At 32.1% G+C, this 17,473-nt stretch overlaps 1 protein-coding gene across 1 annotated transcript; it reads right to left on the reverse strand.

Moving 5' to 3' along the window:
- Nucleotides 1–3,309: 3,309 nt before the first annotated feature.
- On the reverse strand, nt 3,310–5,560 carry HSF-13 (heat stress transcription factor 13). The gene is made up of 3 exons (NM_001353428.1): nt 5,356–5,560; nt 4,623–5,011; nt 3,310–4,500 (listed from the first exon to the last, which is right to left on the reverse strand). Exons 2-3 carry the CDS (start codon nt 4,836–4,838, stop codon nt 3,508–3,510), a joined length of 1,209 nt encoding a protein of 402 aa, NP_001340357.1. The 5' UTR covers nt 4,839–5,011; nt 5,356–5,560; the 3' UTR covers nt 3,310–3,507.
- Nucleotides 5,561–17,473: the final 11,913 nt, after the last annotated feature.

A 17,473-nucleotide genomic window follows, 5' to 3' on the forward strand; every position in this document is an offset into this window, starting at 1 on the left:
TATACAACCTAGCTATAATGCAAATACTATACATTTCTATTATTATAACCTACATCTAGCTACAGTATGGGGGAATTATTAGGAGACCGAAGTGTATATGCCAATACATTAATTTGAAGACTATTCTTTATCTTGCGTAAAGACCCATCACCTAATTATTTTCAAGTGAAGCATTTATGCCACATCCACACAATACCAAATTAGTTAATAACATAACAATAAGTCCCAAGTTACAACGTACATATAAGATCAAAGCAATTCTTAAAGTCAACTCGGTGGTTACTTTGGGATACCTATAAAAAAGCACAAGTAATAAAGTTAGCCTACCTGCTGGGGGCTCATAAATTGGTCATTCCACTTTAATCATGCTGCAGGTAGGCTTTACATGATCAAATTAATATTTTCATTTAATATTTTTGCATAGATTCATTCTATAGATGCATGTCCATATTGATAAATGAACACAAACAGAACTAGCTAGATGTAGAATTCAATACATTCTAATCTAATCAATTAATAAAGCAATAAAGCTTTCTCTTATAACATTGGTTTCATGAATATTGGATACTCATAGTCATAGCCTTGACTAGCCATCCCAAAACACGAATTTTTTTTTCTTGGGTTAAAGGCAAAAGACTCATCTAGGACTATGGTTAGACTGCGGAAAAAGAATGGAATCAAATGATACTAAGTTCAATTATCAGGATTGTTAAAAAAAAAAAGAAGATGAAATACATCCCCTTTTCCTTCCCTCCAATTCAGATAGCGATAATACTGAAATCATCTATTTTCATTATAGAATATTCAAATAATAAAATAGTAAATTTATTTTACTTCATCCTATTTCAATGCATTTTCCTTCTACCATATTCCATTCTGCTTTAAATTTATCATTATATACCTAAACTTGTAAACTTTATTTTTATTGTCCATTGTTTCTTGAGGTGAGGAAATATAGGACCAGTGTGCTTCTATTTTAGCGGCGCACTATGTATATATGGAAGCAAGTGTAACTGGTAATTATACATGAAATTGCGAGGAACAAATAAATCATTACTACATTTTTTTAAAAAAAAATTATGGTCGATCTATACATGTAGTTGATGATCGTTCACCACATCTAGGCACAAGAATCAAGAGCTCATGCCTTTTATCCTATCCAAGATAGCTGCAACCTGCAGTTGATGGATAATTTTAAGTTTTGATGATTTTGTTTTTTAACTTTTTGACAGAGAAGTTTTGATGATGTAAACATTAAAAATTAGCAAGTTTGTTGCAATTTAAAGCCTTTTTTTTTCCCTACATTACATAATAATGCAATGGCATACTGTCTTAACATTCCTTTAGTACGTAGTTGTCGTGGTAACTCAACCGGTTTAACAATGGTTTGACGATTCATAAATTGATGCTAGCGAAAGAAATTTAATACCAAGTAGTTGAAAATTAAATGAAAATTTTAAAAAGATTTAAATTGTAATTTACAAAGAAAATGTTTTAAAAAACTTAAATGTTTTCAAAAGGAAAGGAAAACTTGCAACATAGAAAAACATTTGCATGTTACCAACCTAATGTCTTCAATCATTGATACAATTACAAGCCACATTTCTGTATTTCCTTTTAAGAACAATTACATTGGGCATGCAATGGAATTCCTAAACACTACCACACTAGGTTTCTACAATCGGGAAGAATCACCCTTCTATGTAAAATGAAACAAGTTCAATTCTCAGTTTAAAAAATACCTCAGATTAAAAGAAAATTCCAAAGATTATTTCCACCGGAGAAAGGGAGGAAAAAATCAAATCGGTCCGTAGCATTTCATGTGCCTTTTGCTCGTTAATTATATTTAACATGAAGCAGTCCAATCAAATGAAGAGTTACATAGTATATTAAGCAGTAATATAAATTACGGATTTAATTTGAATGCGCCATCAAAGTAACATAGTTTTACACCACCCTTCAATAATTTGCTGTCACAAGATTTAATTAGTTTGACCCCTCATGTATGCATTTAATTCCATGATGCGACAACACAACATCAAATGAAATTATAAATTATTATTATACAAAGTAAGATTACATCAAAATTAAACTTACATTGTTCAGTTAATGAGCAGTTTAAATTATGATATTTGTTATTTTGTGTATATATTATGATAGTCAACATACAATAATTAAAGTAAAAGAGAAACTTGTATGATATTACTTTCTAACTGAGCTTACTCTTAAGATAAACACATTGGACCAATAGGATAGGATCCAAGGTAAGATAAAACTATCATATCCTATTGCCTCAACAAATAACTAATTGCAACAGGATAAGATATTTTATCTTTTATCTTATCTTGACTACCAAACGGACCCTTATTAAAAAAATGCTTAATTAAACTCCTTACCTGAACATACATATGCAAACCATAATTTTGATATCATATTTACCATGGTCTTTCTTCCCCTTTCTACAAACTAAATTTGAAATTAAAAGAAGGATGAATAACTAAATCCAGCAGCCAGTGGTAAAATTAAAGGCATTTAACATTCCATCGGCATTACTGCAGAGAATCAAAGCCCTGTGGCAATGTGGCTCACAATATACCATTTCACAAGATATTGAATGGAACAAATTGAAGTAGAAGTACTACATTGCATTTTCCAAATGGGAAATCCTAGTTTCCACTTCAGGTAATCTATCTAAATGCAATGCAATCAATAAATTCATGAAAACAATAGTCTATTCCATTCATGGGTAGTAAGACATTCTCTAAAATACTATTGGTGGTCATAGTTTCAAATTGTGGATGACATTGTTGTGGTTGAGTTAATGTCCACAACAGCATCAGAACCACCCTGCAACTGCAGGATGATTTCCATTCACAAAAAAGAAGGCAAGCCGACAACCAAAGGATGGTTGACAACAGAGGGTATCAGTTGGAAGCTTCTGTCATATGGTACAAGTAACATCAGGAAGCGATCTAAGGAAAAGAGAACAAATATAGACTGGAGTAACCATACCAAGGTTCTAAATTGAGGTCATGATTACAGTCATGGTTGCAGTTGCAGTGCAGTATACAGTACAGAAGCTGCATGATATGGTCTAATATTCAAAGGCAAATGCTAACCAGCTAGTCATGGCCTTAGGGAACTGGTTAAGGAAGTAAAAAGGGAAACTTTTTTATTAGAATGCATAAAAATGCATTCCCTGTGATTTTAAAATGTGCTCCCATATGATTTCCAATAAAATATTTCCCCTTACCATTTTTTAACCAGAGCAAGACCCTAATTTAAAAAAGCTTAACCAAAAGACAGTTCTGTACAGGCATAAATAGAACTAAAATAGACAAAAGAGCAGCATACTTAACTAATGAATCAATGAAGGATGCAACATTCATCCCACTCAAAATATGGAATATGTATCTATTGTAGAGAAAATAAAAAAGAACTGTGCATACCTATATTTATTACATGTGATTATAGAACAGTACAAGCAAGAAGAATAATCAATTGCTACTAAGTTTTCTCTGCTTGACCAACATGCCCCATCTGTTCTGGAAGATTATTTGCATTCCGTTTGTTCCACCAAAATTTGTTAAGGTCGCTGGGTTTTCCTTCATTCTTTCTGCCTTCATAATCCTTTCTTTCTGACTGCACTTCCCGTGTTTCTGATGCACCAGGATCCTCTGTCAAGAACTGCTCCCAGAATACATCATTAACACCAGTTGCTGCAACAGTGGTTCCCGCAGGTTGTTCTTTTGATGCAACAGGCTCAGGAACAGCAGCTGTAGTTGGCTCAGAGTTCATGTCAATTCCCGGTGACTTATGCCGAACTTCAACATCTAATTGCGCACAAGATAAAGATGGACTATCAGCACAACTTGTAGATTCATCCAAATCCATACTTGACTGAATTTGAACGAAGGTGTCACCAATATCATGTACAATAGCCTCCCAAAACGCCATGGATGATTCAAGCTGATCCAGTCGCTCCACATTTAATGTCAAGACAGTGGTATGGTCTGCATTTTCTCTTGGTAACATTTGGCAAGTTTCAATGGCATCTTCAACGCCATCTTCATCATAAAAGTGGCCACTTCTTGGCAACCTTCGTTTTCTATCCAGGGTTTCTGTCAGAGGCAAGATATTTACAGAAATCACAGGTTTCTGCAATACATGAGAAACAGAAGAAACCATCCTTTGTTGATTCTGTTCCAACTTTTCCAACCGATCTTTTGAGCAATGTATTTGTATCTCATATGCCTGCCACTCATGCTGGTATTTCTGTAATTCCACGAGAAGTTGCTCTTTATCATGCTTAAGCTTCTCTATTTCATCAGTAAAACTCTGCCTTTCTGATTCCCCTAGCGGGCCTTGTGCTTGGAGATTCTGCAAAGAATGGCTATGAACAGGCTTCCGTCTATGGATGTTCTTCATAAGATGAGGTTGCCCTCTGACAAAGTCATCATTGGCAAATTCCCATTGTTCTGGGTCAACTTTTTTAAATCCCTGCTCAAGTAAAGAGGCTACCACTCAGTTTAAGAAACCAAAATCAGAATGAGGCAACACATACAATACAACACAAAATAAGTAGTATTCACATCAACAAGATCAAGATCAAATTTGCTTACATATGTGTTCAGCTGCCTGATGAAACTTGAGAAGTTGTTGTGCTTAAAGAATCTAGGCAGCAAATCCCTGGCAAATTCTGGGGGATTCCATACAATGAAACTCTTGCTAGTGACACTCCACGAAACAACCGAATCCGTGGAAGGATCATCCACCATCTCATAAGTCTTTGCCAGGAAAGGGGGCAGAGAATTTGAACTACCCTGTGCATCATCCATCGCTCAAACCAAACCTCAATCAACCCTACTCACAAATCTCAACCTCCCCAATTCAAAACCCAATCACCAATCAATTTCCAAACTTTCAAAAGAAGTCAACCCTCAATCCCCACTGGGACTTTACATAGAACACCCCTCAAAAAAAGAAACTTTTTTTTCTTTCCAAATCTGACCTAGACAAAACCCAAAAAAAAAAATTACACTTAGAGCAAAATTAATAATAGCCTATCATTTAAAAACCCCATTTGTCTGATGAGAACAACACTAAACCCATGAAATCAACAAAATCACAAGGCATAAAAAGTTTTCAGCTTTCTCTCCTCTGTGACCCCAAATACCCAAACAAGCAACGTTTACACTCAAACAAATCTCACAGAATCATGGGTTGAATTTCCCCAAAAATGATAACTAGGGATTCTTCTTTCCCTGGACGGGAAAAAATGTAGAAGCTTGCACGTAAAGCAACGATAATTAAATTAAAAATAAAAATGGCAGTTACGTTATTGAAGCCTTGCACCTGAAAAAGGAAAGCGAGGAGAGAAAGATGAGAAATCGCATTGAAGAGAAAGAAGAGCTCTTTTTCTGTTTCTGGGTGATTCCAAATTTCCAATTGTTTGGATCATTTCTTCAATTTTCCAGTTTTGTTATTGGGGTTGAACGGAGGGTCAACGCATGGTTGATTTGGAAAGGAAGGGGGGGTACCACAGGAATAAATTTAGGAATGAAAATAAAAGTAAAGAAATGCTATTGGTGATGTAATAAAAAAATTAAAAAGAATAACAACTGAAAATGCTATAGTTGAATACAAAAAAACAAATGAAAATAATATACTATGAGAATTGGAATGAATGATGTTAACTTTTTACATTATTTTGTTGTGTTGAGTATTAAATACTGTAATAAATAAGTGAGACATTAATAAAATGGAAAAAGAAACTCTTTTTTTAAGAGAAATGGAAAAAGAAACTTAAAGATACTTTTGATATTATTATTTAGTTAAAACTAAAGTTTTAGTTCGATAACTAATATTGTCATTTAATGACCATCTTTAACGTATATGTTATTGAAGCAAAATTTTAATTTTAACAATGAAGTGCATTAAAATATGTTTTTATCTAAATTTTATTCTATTAAAATTTATAATTATTTATATGATAGGGATAAATATAAAATTTGCAAACATGAGAATGATCGTTCCTTAGGGGAGCTTGAAAATGATCTACAATTAAAATTGACATTTATTTTTATAACAATAATAATTGGATGCCTTTTAAATCAAAATTAAGAATTTTAGAGATTTAATATATACAAAAATTAATAAAGACTACATTTTTATAACAGGCAATTAAAATTTAACCATTTAAAAGACTTCAGTTAGAACAAACCCAAGCCATCATGCCATTTACGATAAATGATAATTGATAACATTCATATAAATGAGCCAAGGAAGCTTTATGGAAAGGTTCGCAAGAATCGATACAATCCAAGTGCAAGTCTCTGGAAGCAAAATATTTGATATAGCACATGTCAATATAGTTTGTTTGTTTTTGGGTAGCATGTTAATATAATATGAAAACATGTAGATACTAACAAAATACAAAATAAAGGGAAATTTTCCTTCCCCCTACTCCCTAGATGAAAGAAGATATATATAATCATATTTTAGTTTGAATAAAAAAATAAAAAAGCATCTGAACCATTCAAAAGAAAATGCAGGTTATCTGGACCACAAATAGGAAAGAGAATGGATTGGTGTGTGAAATGGGCTTGCTTAAAAACTGCACTCCAGATAAGAACATTGACTATTAGCAAACGGTTTCAACACCCCTATCTCTATCTTGTCGTTAATTGGTTACCTTATTTATTAATCGATTGTTAGTACTTTGCTTGAGATGGTTATCTTCGGGAGAGGATGATGTAAGAATTAACTAGATCTATACTAACCTAATGGAGGGGTCCATTCTAACAGAACAGTAGTAGCACGGAATGAAGCCACATGCATGAAGCAATTGATCAGCAATATATAAGTGAGATAGCGTATTCAAGCACGCAAAAAGGTGGAAGAGTAATGGTTGTTAACTATTTATTTTAGACTTTTGGGGATAGTTGATTGTAACTAATTGACCAAATAATGTTTGTTTGTTATTGAGGATAGAAACGTTCGGTAATTAAAGAACTTTTTTAATTATGGGCACTCGAGAAAAAAGAGTAGGAGTGCATAACCTTTAAATGGATCCCACTACTCAATACATTAGTATTTGACTTTAGACTGGAGAATACATAAGTAAACAAAGAGAAATGTCTTGAACAATATCCACATGCTGTGTCAAACAGTGTCTTGAATATATGATTGAAAGAAATTTATGTGGGTCCTCAAACTGCCCTTCTTTGCATTTAGTAGGTGCTATGTAACAAAGGAAGAAAGGGTAGAGTAACAATCATTCTTAAGATAGACTACACTCAAGAAAACCTTCCACTGGAGAGCTGAAAGCCTGAAACTATATGCTCAAAGAATAGGGCATATATACAAGCATAAATGAAATCTTTAATTGACTTATCAGATCGTGTGGAAGTTCACAATAATGATTAATGACATGTTGATATTAGCCATACCACCAACACCAAGAACTTGACTTCTATCTTAAATCATAAAGGATTCCCTTTGAGACAAGTCACCATTCCAGCTCTTTCTAGTCAAACCCCTTGTATTAGGGAAGGAAAGATAACAGCAGGGACAGGGGTCGAAATAGCAAACCAGGGGTACAGGAGAAAGCAAAGCCCAAAAGAAAAAAAGAATGGTGAGATCGTTCAGCAAAGGAAGGCACCACAAGGAATATCCTTGCTTGATGTTGTCTACTTTAGGGGACAAGCACTAACAATTATGTTATTGCATATCAATCTAGAAGTTTTTCTGTTATTAGGAAGCCTATATATATATATATATGTAAATAACGAGCAAGGAAATCAATGAGAAATATACATATTACCTCTTCTTCTCTGTGTCTTCTTCTTCCTTTAGAGGTTGTTGTGCCTCGAAGCCAGCTTATCTTCTTCTTCTTCTTTATTATTCTGGAGGAGTTGACCCTCGAAGTTAGTAACCAAGCCGCCGCACGTAACAATTTGGTGCTTTCATTGACCTCCCATGGCCGCTTTCCATGGCTGCCACTCACCGTACGAAGCTTCTATGATTGCTTTCCATGGCTGTCAGTTTGTCACTTGCCGTACGGAGCTTCCATGGCTGCCTATCACCAACCACATTACTCGTCGTACGGAACCCTCCACTACACCACCTTGAATTTTCGTCCGCCACCGAGGACCGCCTCTAAGTGCATGCTTGTTTTAACGTTACAAACTCCGTTAAACGGATTTTCACGTTTTCCTATATATGAACCAAACGTTACAACGTGAGAACAAGAAATTGAAGTTTCTCTATTTAACCGAAAACTAAGGTTTGTTCTCAACAAAGGAAGAACATCTTTGATTCTCCGGGAGAGGGCCAAATGTATGGTAGGAATCTCAAACTTGAGTACATGTTTGGAAACCAAAAAACATAATTTGTTCACTTATGTTCAATTGCAACATTTATTTCAAAAGTAAGAAAGGACAAGTTTTTCAAAGTTTTGTTTCGGTTGGCTTCATGCTATGATAATATTGTGATTTTTACTCTCACTTCTTCGCCCTTACACGCCTAACATTAACACACATTTCTCTCTTTTATTGTAGAATTTAATTTGAAGGTACAATTTTTAGTAAAAATTATGAAGAATATTAATATTAATCATCACTTTCTATAATCTAATTAGTTATCCACTTTCATGTTTTAAAATTGTATTAGTTTATATTTTGTGTTTTTATTGTTATGTATTTAAATTTGGACCATTTAAAACACAATTATTTTATATATGAATAATATATCATTTGAATATTAGTGTTGTTTGAATTATATTATTTATTCATAAAATTATTTAATATTGTACTTTTTCAATTTTTACTGATTTATTTAATATTTTTAACGAGATATTACTTCTTCATAGTTAATAATAAGGCATTAATGAATTTCATACCCTTTCATTAATTATACATTTAAAAATACTTTTCCTTATTATTATCAAACAAGTTTTATTTCACCAGACATATTTTTAAACATACTTTTGAACAGAGAAGTATTCAAACATAAATCCGATTATATAAACTTATTTTTATCAAACTTAAGTTGTAAACATACTTTTAATTTAAACTTTAATTTCCACGTTTTCTTGGTCACATAGTCATATGGATTGTTGTTATATGTGGCACAGGTATGCAGGACAGAACTTTTCCTAATATGTAGGAAACTTAGTCGGTTCATTATTTGGGATCAAAATTTGTTTAGGAATCGATTTCTATGCATAAACTCCAATAATTGAAGAGGCACATTTTGGAAAACTAGTCACGGCCTACAATTATTTTTAAGGATATTTTCTATCTTTAATGAAGCTGTGCATTTTGCATTGGAGTCTGCTAGAATATCCCATATGGCATATTCCTTTCCTTCTCCAAGGCATTGATTCCATCCCACATCACCCATTCACCCTCAAGAAAATAGCCATCGTTTGAGTGAAAACCTTTCGGTCTCTATTTAGGTGTCTTCATGTTATTTCAAGCAGGGAATCTTCAAATTTCCACCCTGGCCACATATTATCAAGTTTCAGTACTTCATAATTATTATCTCACAGGAAAACAAGAAAACGATGTCGTTGAAACGAGGAAACCATCACATTATACTATTCATTGATCATCATACCTTGATAAGACGGGTTAACTAATGTTTGGAGTAGATGCACAAACTAAATATTATGCATAATTAAATTATAAAATTTTACAAATTAAATTTCAGAAGAAACTTATAATATATACTTTGAAATAACTTTTTCTTGTATAAAAATATTAAGTCAATTTTAGAAATTGTTAATTTATCACTAAATTCTAAAACTAATAAATAAAGTAACTCAAACCTAGACCAAATTCCATGTAATTTTAATATTCTAAGATCCCCACATGACCTGACCCAGTCATCTTGCAGCCACCCCTAGTTCCAATCATTCAAACAAAGACTGTCTTTTCCAACATCCTTTTCCTGCATCTGAAGGTCCACTCTCCAATATCAGCTTTGGTTCTATTGTAAGTAAGAAAGAAACTGAGGCGGTTTAGCATTAACCACCACTTTGAAATCTGAAATCTTTTTTGAGGTTTGTTGCATCATCCATGTTCCATGCCATGGTGCTGAAGTCCAAGGCAGTGTTCCTGGTCCTCTTGGTCCTTGTTGTGTGCCAACTCTCTTGTGGGTTGGGGGAGGATTGGTCTACTAGGAGACTCAGTAGGCATAATAATAATAATAAGGTGATTCCTCCAAGCTGTGGAGAGCTGGTGTTGAAGTCACAGTGCTCAGAGAACTCAAAGTGCAGGTGGTGCACCAGTGAGGACCTTGATGACATGTGCTTCTCTAAATCTGAGGCATTGAGGTTGCCTCACCAGGTTTTCTCTTGTGCCTGACTCACATGAGATGAGATCTATTCTCTCTTGGATCTCAGGATCTGTGTTGCCTACACTAACCAATTTCAGGGACTACTTTTTTTTTTTTTTTTTTTTGTCTTGTTTTTATGTATGGCTTGATAGGGTGGCCGTGTTTTTTATTGATAAATGTTAATTTGTTAGTTTTGATAGAGGGTGACATTGTTGTTGTATATTCAGTCTATGATTTACTTCAAACTTAAGCCATGGTTAGGGTATATAGTTGAAGGTAGAGAGGAAATGGCCACATTTTATCCTTTTGCTTTATCTGTTGCAAAATGTCATTCAAATAGCTGAATAGTTCATCTCAGTTCAGTTATAGCCATTTCTGTACATTCAATGTACTGATAGAGGAATACAGCCTTTTTTTTGGGGGGGGGGGGGGGGGGGGGGAACAAGTTTCAATATAAACAGGCAAAAAAATTATCATATGTTTATTTTTCTTATTAAATTGGATGATAAAATGAACACTTTAGTCCCTTCCCCCATAGTACCTTTGTTTGTCTAGCTCCTAAAGATTACTTTGCCCATTGTCATTATTATTTTTTAGAAATACTTGGTGCCATTAGAAAACCTCTTTACAAAACAAACAACGTGATAATGTTTATGTTTTGGCCAGAAAAGAAAATTCTGTTTTTTAATGCTAATTTAACGTTTTGGCTTGGCTTATCAATTTGGAAGGAAACTGCTGTCTTCTCTGTTAATAATGCTCCAGTTACGAGTTTCCTGAGTTAGTATTGTGTCACCAAGGATTGTCAAGTTTCATCTTATCTCTCACCTCTTCTATTGTAACTCTTACATATCTAATAAGATAACATCAAGATATAATGCACAAATGACAAGCGAAGGAAGTTCCAGGTTTCTGGTTTCATAATAGTTTGATTTGACTTTGAATTATCTTAACTTTTAGGATCCAAGTTCATGATGATAAACACAGTTACATTAAGATCTCTTAAAAATATTAAGTCTTCCCTGCAACATTGAGTTTTTTGCTTATAAAAAGCAAACAAGTCTTCCCTGTTACATTTGCTCTGTATATGATTTAAAGGTTTAAATTCATTAGTCAGTAAGTTTAGCTCTGATAGCTGTTAACCTATTTAATAATGTAGCTTATTTTGATCTTAGTTTATGGGCAAATGTTAATGATTAATTATTAGTTGTTTGTTAGCGAAGGGAATCTAATCAAGACTTTTCCCTCCCTGTCTCCCTTCTCCTTTTACCATTAAACCAACCTAATAACTCCTTATTTTCATCTTAGACTTGCCGCGACAATTTTGCAAATATAAAAAAAATTGATCACTTTGTATCCAGCTTCCTTTCTTTCTTGTCCATTATTAAGCTATAAGACTAAGGAGTTGCTTGCAAGCTTCAAAGAGAAAAAAATTTATAGATCTCCCTAAATATCCTTTATCCCAGTGATCAGCAAGTGGATATAAAATACAAGGATTTTTTTAATCTGGGTAAAATACTAAAATGTTCCAAATCAAGCAATTTTACTTAAGGGGTGAAATACCTTGATGATGAATTTTAACAAGGACCAGCCAACACTGTGTCCTCAAGAAATCAGGGTGGTTCTTTCTGATTTTCTCAAGTTGCAGACAGACCGTTCATGTGATTTCATGAACCACAATTAGAGCTATACTATTATGTTAGACCACTAAAGGGGGAGAAGAAAACTGGGTGATTATTTGAAGCCATTCATGAAAATTTCCATGCTATTTGAAACTGCAAACTTGATCAAATGCTTTGAGCTGCTGAACAATTTCTGAAATATTTAAACTGAGCTTGTTTAATGTTGAATTCAATTCATTTGTTTTAATAAATAAACAAATTTAACTTTGACTTTGATCTTTATTATCTAAATGAGTCACGACGCCCAAGTTATAGCCTTGACATAAAAGTCTATAAATAACTCGCGTGTGCATATATAGAATGTTACAAAAATTGTTATTTTATATAGATGTGTTTAGTAATTGCAGTTTTATCGTAAATAAATTTTTATCACTTTTTTTATCTTTACGTTTAAATATATTTCTATTCTCTTTCTCCTTTTACTTTTATCTTTATGAAAATGTTTAATAAATACTTAATTAAGAAAGAGATTTTATATGTACATAGGCGGGGAAAAGTTGAACCTAAAATCTCATTAAACTACCTACATCTTTCTACCGCTAAGCTAAACCTGGTGATAAAGGGATTGTTAATTGTGTGTTTATGAACCCCCAATAAAAATCTCATTAATAAACTTAAAAAAAAAAACACTCTAAGAATATAATTAATTTATAAAAATAATCATACTATAAAAGGATTAAATAAATCAAACGTAAGCTTTGTATATTTTTAAGAGATAAAATATAAATTCAACTCGTTTTAAATGTATACATAAAATTTAAATATCATTTTTTCTGTCAAATTAACTATTGCCAGCTTTTTAAAGCTGGCCTCTTATTATATATAAAAATAAAATAAAATAATCTTCATATCAATAAGAAACGGGCCGAAAAGGGCCCAAAGAGAACAATAGACTTTCAAGGAGTGGGGAATTGTTCTGCGCACCCAGCAAATAGCTTGTGCACCAGCACCTTTTCATTTTTTTTCCAAAATTACCCTGGCAAACTTAACGATTCGTAATCTGCAAGCTTAGAAATTGTTGATCCGTATGTTCATACAGATTTCTGATCCGTATGTATCTATGGATTTTTTTTAAAATTTTTTAAAAAAATATTTTACAAATTAATTTAAAATTAATGTCTCATGCAAGATTCGAATCTGTGCCTTCCAGATTATTAACACAACACTCTAACCAACTAAACTAATAGGTTAATTATGCAATTTTGAATCCTACATGAGCAAAAAAAGCACTGGGTGCACAAGTAATTTGCAAGGTGTTCAAAGCAAATTCCAAAGAGTGGCCTAGCTCACGATCACTTAGCATAGGATCATATAGGAACTTAAATATTTGGGCCCTAGATTCCTATTTGAGCTTAAACATATCATACGCACTTAGGTCCCAATGATGGTTTTTTCTTCCTACACCCTGAATTCTTGTACACCCAGCATTCAGGGTGAAAAACCAAAAACACCCTTACATATAATCTATATGAATTGTCAATCTAGAAGGTCATTATAGATTCACAATACATAAGATCATGGACCTCTGCGACAAGGTTGGCAGTGACAAAGGATGTACGCAACGTGAGGGGGAGGCGCTCCGCAACAAGGGTGGAGCGAAGGGACCTCACGCAATGATGAAGGAGGAGCAAAGGGGACCTCGCACGAGGATGAAGGAGGTGGCAGTGTTGCGGCACGTCAAAGGTTGGAGCGAAGGGCGATGGCGATGGCAAGGAGGTGGCGGTGTTGCAGCGGGACGGAGGTGGCGTATCGGAGTTGGTGAGGAGGAGGTGGGGAAGGTAATGACCTTACGGATTGCGAATTTGTTTGAAGGATTCATATAGATTGATAATCCGTATGAATCTTACGGATTTTGAATCCGTAAGAATTATTCGAATTGTCAATCTGTATGTTTTTAAAAAAGATGTAATTTTAGAAAAACAAAAAATTATTAGATCTAAAAAAAATGTTGAATGCGCAAAGTAATTCTCCCGATGACTTTTCTCAAGAACTTTAGGAAAAACCTTAAGGAGAGGTGAAATAAGGAGGCTTTCTAGCAGAGGAAACAAATACCATGATAAACAACATACATTACACTCCAAGTTAATTATTATTTTCAAATCAGTGTAACTTACTTTTTCGGGCTCCACAAAGATAATTAGAGGACGTTAATAAAAAACCTTGACCTGAAATGAATGGAGTTACACTTATTGAAACCACCCCAAACAATCATTTAATCAAAAGTGGCATATAAGAAGCTATTGGAATTGAACTAATTGTGAACATTTTAAACAGTTTATACTAAATAAAACTTCACTGTCGTTATTAAAAAAACATGACATGTAAAAGTCTTTGCCTGCCACTCAAATATTAAATCTGTTAAAAGTAAGTTATCCACATGTTTTTCAAGTTTCAACTTATAAAAAGATAATCTCTTGACGTATCCATGGGGAAACTGTTTCCAAAATACGTTACTGTTCAGATTAGTGACGCGTTATTTCTGTCATGTGGTAAAGGAATTGGTGGGGTCAACCCTTTTTTTTCCAGTCAACTTAATTTTAACTTTAGTTTTAGTGCATGTAGTGTAAAAACAATTATATTATCATCTAGCGATATGTATAACATTATTTAATACATTACAGTTGATATATTATTAAAAAAAATTAGTAATGTAAAATTATTCTATTAAAGTAGTAAAAAAATGTTCTATTAAAAGTGTAACTTTGTATACTAATAATTCATTAAAATTAAACACTTTAATTGTTGTTCTTGTAAACATTTTTGTTCATTTCATGATAGAGGAAGACTTCAACATGACGATAATGAGATCTCCAATGCTAGTCACAAGTAAAATTCTAACACTCAAATTAGTGAGAGAATGAGGAGAGTGTAAAAAAACGAGATTATATTCATATTTGATGGGTGAGAAACTCTTATAGAATGATGGTTTAAGTAGAAAGTTAGTGAGTCAACCTGAACGCTAATAATCGATCTAATACAAGTTGGCTACGAAAGAGTTTAATGATATATTCAGTCTTAGTTGAATGGATTCGCGAGATGATTGAAATTAAAAAAGAAACGCAAATTCTCGCGAATATTATATATATATCATCTATGCAAGAGGATGTATATATTTTACATATGTTTTTCAATTATTAAAATATTCATGTTTGGAAAACCTTGATACTATGATCTTTTCTTTTCTCATAGCCTTGGACTACTATCATCAACCTCGAGTAACTAACTGGTTGACATTTGGATTTCTAGTTTGCCTAGTTTGGTAAAAAGATTGGTTCTCAGTTTTGTTATTCAATAATTTCATAAAATACAACGCCTTACTCATTTGCATTTCATGTATTAATTAAAATAATTTATTTAATTTGATTTCATATTAAAATATACACGATTGTTTGTGTGTGGTCACTGTGGTGTGATAATATCTACCACACTTGTAAACTTATTTTTAAATATTTTTTATTTAAATGGGAGAATAAAAATAAACTCACATTATAATTTTAAGAATTTGTTATACAAAGAAAGAATATTTGGTAATTTTGTTGAATTTTCCGTAAGAGTTTTGTGATATATTGTTTTCGAAAGCAATAGATTGTGTGGTATTTAGTTTTTTTGGAGTGTGATATTTTTACTTCTTAAAATAATATATTATAATTTAATTAAATAAACATATATTTATTTAAAATTAAAATTACTTAATTTTCATTTTTAATTTATTTTAAATAACATTTTTGGAAGAATAATTAATCTTTTTAAAATTTAATATTTTTTGCTAAAAATATTAAATATTTCGTTATAAAATTAAATAAACAGTGAATAATAATGGTAAAGGAAGAATTATAATGAAAAGAAGGATTAAATGAGAACAAATAAGTTAGCAATAGACATATTTTATATTATGTTTACTATAAATTTTATTATTGATATTTACACACAAAAATTTTCTATTCAAAACCATAAAAGGTTTTACATAATTTATTTGATTTATTTTGAAATTAAAAAATAAATTTAAATTCAAATAATTTGGTCTTCCAAGGGTTTGGCTCCATGTCCCCCTTTGGTTCTTTGTTTCTTTTTCTTATTCGTTTGATGAATGAATTTGGGTGGTAGAGGTTATGCTGGGGTTATTTAGGTGTTAATCCGGTTGAGATGAAAACAATCACTATTTTTTATCATGCATAGTCCTCTTTTGTTTAAAAAATAAAAAATATTAAAAATTAAAAAGTAAAGGTTAATCATAGCAAAAACATCGAAAGTATAATCAACCCTGTAACTACTTTTTATGGCCAATCTCGATCCTCAGGTGGATAAATGGAATTGCAAATAGCAAATGACAGAAATGTGAGATCAGCTTAATGGTAATGCAAGGGATAACGTGAAGCGAATTTATTCTTTTCGGTGCATGATGTGAACGGAATCTTTAGACAAACCTAAGTGTCTTTTTTTTTTTTTGTTTTTAAAATATTTCTTGCACATCCTGACCCATGGATATTTTGGAATATATTCAATTTTATTAAGCGACGAATTTAATGAAATATTTTTTTAAGAAAGAGATTAAATTGTATTTTATAAATTTTAATGTTTTTATTAGATAAAAAATACATTCAGTGCAGATTTAACTAAAAATAATAAGATATTTTAAAAAAAACTTTATCAGATAATAAGAAAACGATTTTTTTAACAAATAAAAAACATATATAAGACCAAAAATCAAATTCAAGTCCTTTGTCAATCAACACAAAAAAAAAAAAATAATATAATATACAAGAAATTATATTGATTCGTCTTTATATTAAATTTATGTTTAATCCTTGACAACTCACCTAATTTTCACTAATTTATTAGAAGATACAAATATTCTTAAGTATTACTTCTAGCTCTTACAAAAATACAAACTTGTTGAAAGTTTACACAATGACTAATATAAAATCATCTTACGAATATATTTTTTAATACTTTAGTTTTTTCTCTCAAGATTTACAAGGTGTTTAGAGAGTTTAATATCTATATAGAAATTTACAAAAAGTTTTTTACAAAAAAGAAAGAATGAATAATTCACAAGTAGATTTGTATCTTGTATCTTCAAAGTTTATTCTATATATAGTTTTCGTCTTTAAGTATCTATTGTTTCTAAACAAATGAATTATTCACTTTATTTTTTGCCTAAAGTCTTGAGGTTGTTGGAACATTCAAATGAATGTATCTTCTTCATGTAGAGTCTATGCGCGATTGGGCTAACGTGTCTTATATTTGAGCATGAAAGTCACTTTTTTCATCAGAGCAGATGTGCACCACCAGTAGATGAAGACCAACACCTTGAGACGGTGAACTTCATTTATTCTTCATAAGATTCGACAGATCCTAATAGAATGTTTTCTACAACAAAAAAAATCTTAAACATAAAAAATATTAAATGAAAGTCTTAAATGTATTACTTAATGTTACGTCAAATCGTTTTA

The sequence above is a fragment of the Glycine max genome, chromosome 8 (genome assembly GCF_000004515.6).
Source record: "Glycine max cultivar Williams 82 chromosome 8, Glycine_max_v4.0, whole genome shotgun sequence".
Classification (NCBI taxonomy): Eukaryota; Viridiplantae; Streptophyta; class Magnoliopsida; order Fabales; family Fabaceae; genus Glycine; species Glycine max.

Bases quoted from the DNA above. Each gene is read 5' to 3' on its own strand.
- HSF-13 (NM_001353428.1), bottom strand. From the start codon at position 4,838: ATGGATGATGCACAGGGTAGTTCAAATTCTCTGCCCCCTTTCCTGGCA. The intron at 4,501-4,622 runs GTAAGCAAATTT...TTACTTGAGCAG, and splicing joins TCAGGCAGCTGAACACATAT to GGATTTAAAAAAGTTGACCC.